Below are 12,325 nucleotides of genomic sequence, written 5' to 3'. Positions count from 1 at the left end.
TCTGCGGACCAGCGGCATATGTTTATCTCTCCTATCCCTCCCGCTTTTCTTCCTCTGTTGGAAAAGCAGCTGTCGACTAGGATCCCGGTGTGAACTACACAGATGCTGCTGTACATGCAGGTGCCCCCCCCAGTGGCAGGGGTCTCCATTGCCTCTGAGAGTTCCACCCCTGCTAAGGACCGAGTTTGAGATCCACTGCTATAGAATATTGTGAGATCTTAAGAATGTTCTAGGTTCTTGGTATTTCAGCTTTTTTTGTGTATTTGCTGTGCAGTGTAAATCCCAGTCACTTTCAACTTAAACAAGTTTATATGCATACATCATACCCCCATGCATATCTAAACTAGATACAAATATTAAACCTAATATATAAATAATCCCCGGACCAGAATAGGCAGCAAAATGCATCACCGTTTAAAAAGGAGCTGTGTCTTCAATACAACTTTATTAGGTTTTTTAGAGCAGAGAATACCCACTTGGTAAATAGGACAATATTATTCCCAGGGCGTAAATGCTAAGAGAATAATTCAAATGTCTCTGTCGCCTACACTCAGAGGAGCAGACATTTATGGGATAAACTAATATAAAGAAGATTGGTGCCTATACGTACTATAGATTAACTAAGAACCACTGATATCACTGCGACAGTTCATAGCCAGTATTCACGAGAGACATCGTGCTAATAAAATGATTAATTCTTATAAATAGGTGGTCAGCCAACAATAGCTTCTTGCATTAAAGCCCCATACACACTAGACGAGAAAATAAAATATACTGTATCACTCAGAGGGCCATTCTGGGCGAGATTTTTTACAATCTCGTCTCGCGCATCGTTAACGCCCCCCTCCCTCATCTGAACATGTACAGACGAGGGAGGTCCTCGTTAACGACAGCAGCATGGGCGTCGTTCCTCCACCGCCGTTGCTCCCTTCCCCGCTGGCATCGGCAAGTGTGTATGCACTTGCCGATGCTAGCACCCTGCTAGGTCCCCGCCACTGCCAATATCGGAATCAGTGGGAGCTCGTTTAGTGTGTATGGGCCTTGAGGCTAATTTCCGAATTGCAAAAAAACAGACCTGCACCAATTCTCTTTTTATGCAAGTGCATCTGTTTGTCGGGTGTATTGTAAGTTGTCCTGGTTTTCCCACCTGCCCAACAACATTTACACCTCCATATCAGTATGGATTTCAATAAAATTGGATACAATATTGAGGACATCTGAAAAAGGCATTTGCTCTGTAGATATACTCATTTCCATTATGGTATGTTATTCTTTATATGTGGGTGAGATGTGTACTTTGTTTCCTTGGTATGCTGGCTGTTATCCAGATCACAGAATTCACACATTTTAAATTTGTTGGTGCACATAAGGATTTCACACATGTGCAGTTACACAGCAGTCCCTGCACAAGTGCTAAGCACAAAAGTAAGTGTTATTTGCAGATAAGATTATCCTATAACATTGTTAAATGTTGAGAAAGTGACCGCTAAATGGCTCGTTGGCTTGATGGGACTAAAATGCATACCGTCAGGGCTGTATAAAGTCTTCGGAAGGGTCGGGCACTTAAGATAGGGGGGGCCTGCCTCCACTCCCCTGGCCCTACCCCTTTTTTCAGCACTTTCCCTGCACATCATCCGGCCCGCCCCTCCTATCGTCTGTCCTACCCCACTCATCATCTGCCCCACCTCCACTATAAGACTGCACAGTGCAGAAGTGTGCTATAAGGCCAGGAGAATGGGGGTCCCCCCGAGAGAGGGGGCCCAGGCAACTCACCCCATTCCCTAACATAATCCGGATCTGTGCACAGTGCTCTAATAATCAGAACTAGCGCATATTACTTCTATCACTCTGCACTGTGCTACTATACCATATGCTTGCCCAGAATGCCCTGTGCCACACTACCTTGCTATAGAACACTGCTGTGCTATTTTTGGCATTGCCACTTTATACAGTGCTTACATTATAAATACATATCACATTCCAGGCAGCGTCTCTCTGTTCTCTTTTCTAGTGTTTAGAATTCTTAGTTCTTCTCTGAGTATATTTATTCTGCATCCAAAGCTTCTCTGGGCTTATGATGAAGCCATCTAATTATCTAAGCAAGAATAATTACAAATGCCATCCATTAAACAGCCTACGACTCCAAATTCACAAGAGATGTTTTAAGGAACAGCTGCTGAAATATCCCATAACATGATTTCTAATGCATTTCATTTATTTACTGTGCCAGAGCTGGTTTTTGGAGGGAGCGTTAACAGAACGTGTATGTAAATGTTTTATCCTTCCCCCCTGTGAGGCTAAATTGGCAACTATCACGCTGAGGGTTGTGTCAGCTTCCTCTGGATCATCATAAGTAGAATTTATGAAAGGATTACCTTGATGAACATGCACTCTGGTTTTCTTGCTAACTTTGAAGCTAGGATGTGTTGCTGAGGGCACAATTAAAGTGTACCTGTCATCTACACGTAAAGGAAATAGGGGTCTATTTACTAAGGCTTGGATGAAGATAAAGTTGACGGAGATAAAGTACCAGCCAATCAGCCCCTAACTGCCATGTCACAGGATGGGTTCGAAAAATAGCAGTTAGGAGCCGATTAACTGGTACTTTATCTTCATCCAAGGCTTAGTAAATATACCCCATAGTCATTTAGTAACTTGACCCAATACTGGGCAGTGTGATACCACTATGATTGCACAGGTCTAGTACACTTCATTTGATGTTAGCCCCACCCCCTCTCTCTCTTTTATCCCTCCCACTTATTCCTGAGCCCATCCCACTGAATTCCTGGGGCCTCCCCCTATTATTAACTTACATATTATCTTCCTTTGCCACCTTACCAGTTTTCACATGTGTCGACCGGTTTTGGAAAGTTCTGACCGGTTTCCAGAGATCAGTAAAACTGAAGTAGAATAGATGAGTATAAATACATGAGGGTCTGATTCTGAGTCGCATGCAAAATAAATGCAGCAGTGTTTATTGGTGGTTAGGGTTATGCTGTTATTGCTCTGTGAGTTACCATGCAAGATTTTTTTCCACTTTTTATATGTTGGTAATTAGTTAGTGGCTGGTACTGCCTGAGTCATTATAGTGTGATGTCACCTAAGTTTTTTCCAACTACCTATCTATCAGTGACTGTGTCCTATGTGATTTTCTTTTCATTGTGCAGTTTTTCATGTATATTCTGATATTTAGGGCATAGGGGGGAATTCAATTAGCCACGGTAGATTACCGCACGCTAATTGATTCCCCGGGGTTAACCAATTAGCCCCAAAGCCATCAGTTATTTGGGATTTTTTTTACTTCCCTCAGCGGGTAGAAAAAAAACCCTGATAACTCGGGGGCTGACGGGTGCTGTCACCACATTAACGCCCAAATCCGTGAACTTTTCATGGATTCTGTGCATTAACACCCGTTAACACGATACTTTAATGGGATACGAGATGTTAATAATCTTCTTACAGTTTCTGTGACCATTGGGTGTGGGCCCTTTCAAAATTTAGCTATAGGGCCCATAAAGTTCTAGGTACGCCCCTGGTCGACATGCATCAAGGTCCACAGGTTCAAAAGGTCGACATGACAAAGGCTGGCACACACATAGTCGAAACAAGTTTTTCTGTTTTTTTTTTTAAATGTTTTTCCAACTTTTACTTTATTTATTATCCACGTGGACTATGAATGGGAATAGTAATCTGTGCCGAGCTTAGCGGATTGTGCTCACATATGATGAATCATGCAAAGCGACACCCAATAAACTAAACATAAATAAATAAATTGTGTCGACCATTTGTGTGTCAACCATTGTCATGTACACCTTCTGACCCTTGTGTACCTGTCGACCTTACCCACTGTCTACTTTTTACCTGTCCACCTTTTGACCCTGTCGACCTACTGTAATGCATGTCAACCATATGGGGTCGACCTAATGCCTCCCAGAATGCTACCCACCGCCCACCCACTGCGATCACGCTCTAATTGAGTGTGGTCGCAGAAAAAGTGAATGCCTTCTGCCGGCATTAGAGACTGTACACAAAGAAGGGCAACTAAAATGGTGCACGGCCTACATCACAAAACATACCCAGAAAGACTAAAAAAAATCTCAATATGTACAAGTTGAAGCAGAGAAGGGAAAGGGGGGAGATGATGGAAACTTAAATGTATCAAGGGAAACATTCTTCAAATGAAGAGAAGCAATAGGACACAAGGAGATTCACTGAGACTGGAGGGAGGTAGGTTCAGGGAAAATTTGAGGAAAAATTACTTCACAAAAGGGTAGTGGATAAGTGGAATAGCCTCCCATTAGAGGTGGTAGAGGCTAAGACAGTAGAGCAATTTAAACATGCTTGGGGTAGACATAAGAATATCCTTACAAAGAAATAAGGATCAAATAAGGTTTGAGGTAAAAATATGGTAAAAAAGGGGCAGACTAGATGGGCCAAGTGGTTCTTAACTGCCGTCACATTCTATGTTTCTATGAGTCCCGCCACCATTTTTTCGACCGGAGCAGCTGCGTGTGATGACATGCAGCCACCCTGAAAACGCTGCCGACATGCCCGTTTCCCCGGTGCCGCCCCAAAAATGCTCGGTCACCGCCCCCCATCCACCCCACGAATGCCTCTGTCTGTCAATCAAGCAGAGGCGTTTGTAATAAATTCGGACCAACTGCATTAACTGCACGTGCGTGCGCAGGATCGGACCTGCATGTGCGCAAAGTGCACCAATCTCACAAATTGCGGTTGCATCACGATTGCGATGCGACCTGAATCAGCCCTATTATGTGCAACGTGTGCGCCATAGGAGCTTTCAGAACTCCGTACATGCGCAACCGTAAATAATTACTCAACTAAGTGAACATCGGCTTTGCCTGCGGCTCAGAATCAGGACCAAAAAAGTGTCTAACAAAGAAAGAGGCAGAGGAATCCTAAATAACGGAATAGAATTATATTAGGGGTTATAAGTACAGATGGGTGCTTTGCAGAATGACCGGTACTCATAATCTTGTTCGGTTGGAACCCGAACTGTAATACATTGCACCCTGCAAACCAGAATTGGAAATTTTTGTGGCAAAAGCAAAATCTCTTCTTTTTTGAAACAAGGGCATTTGTAGCAAATTGATGAGAGTGAGTCACTTCATTTCAGTGAAAGCAAACTTCCGAAATCTCCATGGCGAGTTCTAGGCAATCGCCTGTCTCTTGGCACACGTCGAATAAACCGCAGTCACAGTTGCAATTGCAGTCATTATTTGAGTGCTCCTCATCAGAGGTGTGGTAATACCGGTGAGACGGGCAGCACATGGCGATCACCATACTCTCGCACGCATTAGGTAACATGAGCAGGAAGTCGCAGAAGTGGCAGAACAAACACGCCAGGATGAGTGAGGCGCATTCACCTGTGAGAGAGGGTACAGGTAAACACAATACAGTTAGGGTGGTCATGCTGCTTGCTTGAAGCTTTCAGATGTCCTCTCTACCGTGATTTGCTTAATGAAAACAATGGGCCTAATTCAGACCTGATCACAGCAGCAAAATCATTCTCTAATGGGCAAAACCATGTGCACTGCAGGTGGGACAAATTTAACATGTGCAGAGAGAGTTAGATTTGGGTGGGTTATTTTGTTTCTGTGCAGAGCACTGGCATAAGTTTGTCCCAGTTGCCCGGAGGCAAGAAAAATATTGGTGTCCCCCCCTATGTATATAATTTGCTCCTGCATAGTAAGCCTGCAGATTGTAACTATATGAAGCTACTACAAAACCATTGCAACTAGCTCAGTCCCTCTCAATGCTCATTATTTCTCTGACAATTAACTTGCAAGTGTCATATCCACGATTAGAACCCACAACCTATTACACTGAAGCATGCACCTTACTGATGGAGATATCTGCTGTTGCATAGGAAGTATGAGAATTCTAACTATATGAACTTACTTGTAATTGTCAGAGAAATAACTTCATATAGTTAGAATTCTCATGCTTCCTTTATAGGAGCAAATAGCTACATCAGTAAGGTGTCTGCTTCCAGTATATCTATAATAAAAAGGGTGTGATTTGTAAGGTGTAGTGGCTAGTGGGGAAGTCGGCTACGGAAGAGGTACTGGCTGTTGTCAATTAACTTAATTGATTAATGTTGCTGAACACACAGAACAGGAGGAGAGGTGCCCCCCTTCAAAGCAGGAGCCCGGCGGCAGCTGACTCCGTTGCCTCCCAGAGTTCTGCCTATGGTTCAGAGTAAATACTATCTGCTTTATTTTTACACTGCAATTTAGATTTCCGTTTGAACACACCCCACCCAAATCTATCTCTCTGTGCACGTTATATCTGCCCCACCTGCACTGCACATGGGTTTGCCCATTAGAGAAAAATGTTGCTGCTGCAATCAGGTCTGAATTAGACCCAATGGGGGTAAATTTACTAAGATGGGAGTTCTATTTCAGATGGGATGTTGCCCATAGCAACCAATCAGAATCTAGTTCTCATTTATCTAGCACCTTCTAGAACATAATACCTGGAATCTACTTGGTTGCTATGGGCAACATCACATCTTAAATAAAACTCCCATCTTAGTAAATTTACCCCAATGTCTCTTTTCCTAATAAAATAACTGTTACACTATAACCTGAAATGCTACAAACACCCCAATCTCACATCTTCCAGGAAGATGCCTAGTGATGTTCCCCAGGCTGCACAAGCTGTTTATGTCTGATCCGAAAGCCTAGTGTATTGACCAGCAGGACCACTGATAAATCAATGGAGCCAAGGTATTGGGAGGGAAGGGGGGGGGGGGGGGTGACAATGGCCTCCTCCAAAATAATACATGAAAACTACTAATACATTTGTCCTCCTCAGCATCTTGACCAGGCCCTCTGTCTGGCCCCTAAAACAGGCCCGGGCTCGGGTAATCAGTACATGCCACCCCTCTCGGCACTCCTGCTGACCAGGAACAAGCGGACTGGCTTCTGACCTCCTTTCTGTGTGCGTTGGCTGTTGATGGTAGGAAAGGTTCACTCCCTAAGTTTACATTTGGGCCTCTAGCAATACAAGCAACACAATAACTACAGTGTACACACAAATAGGCAACTCGACTCCAAAAAAGAAACAACAAAATATATTTTCATTTATTGAGGCTGATAAGGACTTGGATGCAAATCGTATATGCATTGTATGCATGGAGAAAAATGTGTATATTCGCCTGTGTGCAGCGTTGTATGTGACCTCCCTTAAGCTTTCTTTTATAGCCATCATCATAATGAACCCACCCCTATCTCTGGTGCAAAGTATTCATCTGCGTACACTCAACTATGCATAGCCTGTATTTCCATCCACACGCCCTTCTAAAGCAAGCCTACTTGTGAACAGTCTTTTACCCTCAGTTACCCCCCTTCAGCCTCCAACTGCGTTGCAGACGACTCCTCATACTTGCATACTCTGCTACGGAGCATCCGTAGTGCTAACGCACAAGCTCCACCTTCATACCGGACTTGCATGCAACTCTGCCCTACCCCAGCTGTATACGATTGGATCTGTGAATCCATTCCTTAAATTTTTTACTGGGACTTTTTGTTTTAGCAAATGAGCTGCAAATAAATTCTAAAAAGGCTTTGTTGGTTCTACAGTAGCACATCTCATGGGATACAATATATAAGCCACAATGCAGGAAAGGTAATCATTTTAACCGGTAGCCCGTGGTGCAATTAACACTGCTTAGTCTGGATGCGGAATGTTACATTCACACATATCTGAGAGTAGATGGAGGAGCGTTGACACTTTCTTCGAGGTGTTACATATGTGAATTGCTTTATAAAACACAAGGTTTTCCATTTAATACAGATGTACTTGGGCCTCCCTAGGGAATACATAATAGAATAGACAACCTCAACATATTACATTCATATTTTGGACTGCGATTACCAACAAAGCGCAATGTTTTAAATAATAAAGTTGCAGCATGCCGAGTCGTGATGGGTTTCATAAAAATGCTTTTAGAGTCTCATCAGACCAATACACCATGAACTCTCCTAATGGATGCGGCACATTGCCTGAAATCTGCATATGTGAGCCTTTTTATCTTGTTTTTAGAGTGGTAGCACACATCAATAATTGATCATGATAATTAACATCTATGCATTTCCCTATCTGGTACAAAAATAAGTTTACAACTAAGAATGTTGTTACGAGTCCACTGAAGCTCCCAATACTTGCTTACTCCTGAGGATAACTTACTACTATACAAGAAGACCTAGCATATATTGTGGAAGTTTAGTAGAACTGGACACAATTCTGTACAATACATAACCAATAATGGATGATTTGGAATGTAGTGTTATTGATGTACTAATGACCTTATTCCATAATAAGCAGAATTCGCAATCCTTTCACTCGCATGCTGGGGGCCGCCCATCGCAGGGCAAGGCCGCCCAGCATGCTGTCCGCCAACTACCACTGTGCATGCGCCCCCGGGGCAAACACAAAATTAGCCCCTAAGCTTTGAAAAGTGATAAATTTCACGGTGATAAAGTACCGCCCAATTAGCTCCCAACTGCCATGTTACAGGCTGGGTTTCAAAAATGACAGTTAGGAGCTGATTGGTTGGTACATTATCTCTGTCCAATTTATCAATTTTCAAGGCTTAGTACATCTGGCCCATAAACTTTTACTTTTGGTGTAAAATAGAGAAATCTATATATGAATTTCCAGGGACGGACTGGGGCCTCTTACCGGCCCTGGCATCAGTGTGCGCGTGCGCATCGGGGGACAAAACAGACAGCCGGGAGAAGCGTGCAGTGTTCCCGGCTCTCTGTTGACCTGACCGGCCCACCAGCCCATCTACCCTTCCGGCATTTGCCAGAAGTGCCAGATGGGCAATTGTGCCCTGCGAATTTCCTAAGATGTGTACCATCTACACAATGCACACGCTGTGAAAGGCAGAAGGGACAGACTGAGAGGAAGAGAACAGGGTGGGGTCAGTAGGATTTGTGTGTGCGGGGGGGGGGGGGGGGGTCAGGAGGGAACAAGAGTGGAGTAGGAGTGGGGGTGATGGGAGGGGACAAGCAGCAGTCAGAGCTGGGGGCGGGGCACACTGCAGCGACCTCTACGAGTATGTAATGTATTTATGTCGAAAGGAGGGAAGTCCAATTAGAGATAATTTTGTCCACCCCCTGAAATGTCATGTTGGGAGGTATACACAGTCTAATATACCCCCCTACATTCCACCAAGGCCAGCCTGTCTTAAGTTCTCCGGGCACCCCCAAGGCTCAATCCGGCCCTGCCTGTAATATCCTATGCTATCATGAGTTGATTGGTACTGTAAGATCACAGTGTCTTAGCCATCTTAGGCTGTTAGTTGCTCTGTAATGTGTCCATGAATAAAGAGGTATAAACCATGCAAGTGCACTATGCACAGTATGAAAGCATTATAATAGTATAACACCTCTAACCTCTAGGTAATTATCGGAAACCCTAGAAGTGCAAACCGTTGCATCCCCCACAGATGCAGGTTCCCTAAATATACCTTCATTCTCTGTTTGGTGAGCTGCGTTCTGCTTTGCTTCCTTGTAGGAAAGGATTTTGCTGCACTCTTCATTTGAAGAATAGGTGACAAGCCGCATATTCTTCTCGTGGTTGCTGTCCTGGAAGGACTCATCTCCTGTATCTGGACTCTGTGGTGGTTTGTGCTGCTGAGACAACTTCTCTTTGCATTTGTCTTCTCTGCTCCCACTAGTGAGGTTTTGTTCTGCAACAAATAACTGTGAGAAGTCAAATCAGCAACTACCTGCTCCATCACACACAAGCTACAACACTCGTCCATTAAGTACAATTTTTGGGTCATCATCTCAAGAGGTGCAAAGCATATTCTGAATACAGGTCATGCTGTGTTTCTTCGGGTGCTGCGGTCGGGCTATTTGATTAGCTCGGCCGGTAAAACGTGCTTTAACACACAGGTTCAGTGAAACCTGTGTGTTTTCAGGTGAAATGGCCCCGTTTTCGGATGAAAACGGGGCTGTTATTGGGAATTTTGCTTCGCCTGCCAGAGGCAGGTGAAACAAAATCCCTGATAAGCCGCGGCACGAGCCGGCTTATCGGGGCTTTAGTCTCTACAATTTTATAGTAAATTCATTAATGAGGGAAAGTACTCCACGGTTGGACAAGCGTACATGTCTCTATTCTGCTCTTATGTAATAGTCATTTGAACTGTGAGTCGGCTTTCAGGTCATCTGCAGACTGCTGGATTTATGTATGGTTGGCACTGCAAGGGCATGGTTCAGAAGTATACACCTTCAGTTCCAAAATTCATTGGATTAGTAACTTAATTTGTTGAACTAGAGTGGATAGTTCTTGGGAAGAACACGCTACAAATCCCGTAATCATAAAAAGGAAAAATGCAAATGCAAAAAAGGAAGTCTGTTAAAGTAAATCCAAATAATCTTTTTGAATTTCCATTCAGAAAGTTTTGAAATACAGGCGCAGAATATTTGACTACTGTACATGGGGCAGTAGAGACGATTGATAGAAAGTTTGCAACAAATAAAAGCAGTATTCAAGTTTAACCGACTTTGACTGCAGGATGTTTAACCAAATGCAGCAGGGTCAGGAGGAGATACCAAGAGAAGATCTTCTAAACCCATCGCTAAGTGGGCTCAGATTGACTTTGTTGAATTTGAAATCGAGCCTCCAAATTTTGTGGGGAATTATTCAGTGCTTATCAATCCATTTTCTCCTCAAACAAGAGCCAAGATTACAGTAGCTACTAACGCCTTTATCATCATGATTTGGACTTTGCTGGCAGTGGTGTATCCAGCTTTTGACATAAGTGGAATGACCATGAAAAAAGGGCTCACCTGGCCCTGGTTTTTCCCATGTGCACCTTATTTGCCAACAGATTTCTCCACCTGACCCTTTTGTGGCGTCAGATACCGCCGCATGTCTGTTTGTGTCATCAGCCCCCTCCACATGCCCCTTTTTTGTCATTAGGCCTCCCTCATGTTCCTTTTGTACCATCAGAGCCTCCACATGCCCAATTTGTGCCATCAGACTCCCACATACCCTTTTGTACCCTCAGACTACTCCACATGCCCATCTGTATGTGCTGACCCCCATATGCTTATTTTTATTGCTCCATCTCCCCCCTCCATAGTCTCTAGAGGTCTCAGCAGATATTGGACCTGAGGGCCTCACATTGAAGTTGTAGATGATGTTCTCCAGTAGTTACTGGAAGAGCTGAGAATGAGACTGCTTGTAAGGACCCACACACACATACAGATGATAAAATGGGGTCAATATATATAATGCTCTGTGACAACAACCCCCCCCCCCCCCTACACCCAACCTTGCTAAAAAAAAACTGTTTGTTGGATTGAGAAACTCTTCTTACATTAAATTGTACTCAGGTATTGTGATCCTTTATCGTAGGTTAAAATAACACACAATTTACTTGAGATCAAAGATTGGCCAAGAACTGCTAGAACCATTTCTACTGCTTAATATTGTAAAGGACAATGCAGCGAATTTCACGTTGATTAAATAATTGAAACAATTTCACATTCATGTTCACTTGTACAAAAATGTCATCTCTAACTTGCTGATTGCTTTTACCTGCAGTACTTCATCCATACCTATTAAGGAAATGAATGGGGTTGCATTCAGTAGGTGGGTACTTTGAAAGGCTATTGTTGACAAGCTAAACAATTGCTCAAGAGCAAAATTTATTTCAAGTTTTCTCAAACTGCTAGATGCCTAGGAGGTGCATGGGTGTCATCAGGAGCGATATTAGTATCAAGAAGCCCTGTTTATATTTTATTCATTTGTGTGCATCAGATAGTCTCAGTCCTAAAGTAAACTAGAAGACCTTTATACTGTAACTGTGATTAAAGTGATTGATAATATACACTATACTGTATGCACTAATATACACTATACTGTAACGTTTAATTTTCTATTATTTATAACTATAAGTATTTATTTCAGTGTTCATTTATACGGGTTCATCTGAATGATTTTTGATAATTGTCATCGCTAAATTTCTTCTACATTTTCATTAGGCATCAATCGTTAGGGTGTAGACGGAGGGTCTGCTAGCTCACTAGGATTTCTGCATTTTCTCGGGGATTCTGCATCCTGATAATTTACTAATTGCCGTAAATGCACAACCGGTACAAAAACACTTCTAAATCACACTTTACAGCAATTAATGCTACTCCAATTTTTCCTCATTGCAAGTATAGAAACCTATTGATTTATCCAGCGGTGGATTTTGAAACCCCTGAATAACTGATTTTGTAGGACTGCAGTCTCAGATCTATCAAACCTTAGAGAGAGATAAAGTACCAACCAATCA

The 12,325-nt window shown here is 43.1% G+C and overlaps 1 protein-coding gene across 1 annotated transcript in view; it reads right to left on the bottom strand.

Annotated features, from left to right (window-relative positions):
* Positions 1 to 4,624: 4,624 nt before the first annotated feature.
* MDFIC2 (MyoD family inhibitor domain containing 2) overlaps positions 4,625 to 12,325 on the bottom strand; it is a 136,186-nt gene continuing 128,485 nt past the window's right edge. The window contains exons 3-4 of the mRNA XM_063938844.1: positions 9,503 to 9,724; positions 4,625 to 5,387 (exon numbers count right to left, since the gene is read on the bottom strand). Coding sequence (XP_063794914.1) covers positions 5,134 to 5,387; positions 9,503 to 9,724 — 476 coding nt within the window. The 3' untranslated portion in view covers positions 4,625 to 5,133. The remainder of the gene's footprint in view (positions 5,388 to 9,502; positions 9,725 to 12,325) is intronic.

The sequence above is a fragment of the Pseudophryne corroboree genome, chromosome 9, assembly GCF_028390025.1.
Source record: "Pseudophryne corroboree isolate aPseCor3 chromosome 9, aPseCor3.hap2, whole genome shotgun sequence".
NCBI lineage: Eukaryota > Metazoa > Chordata > Amphibia > Anura > Myobatrachidae > Pseudophryne > Pseudophryne corroboree.
Note: the sequence above shows the minus strand (reverse complement) of the source record. Positions and strands in the feature narration are given on the sequence as shown.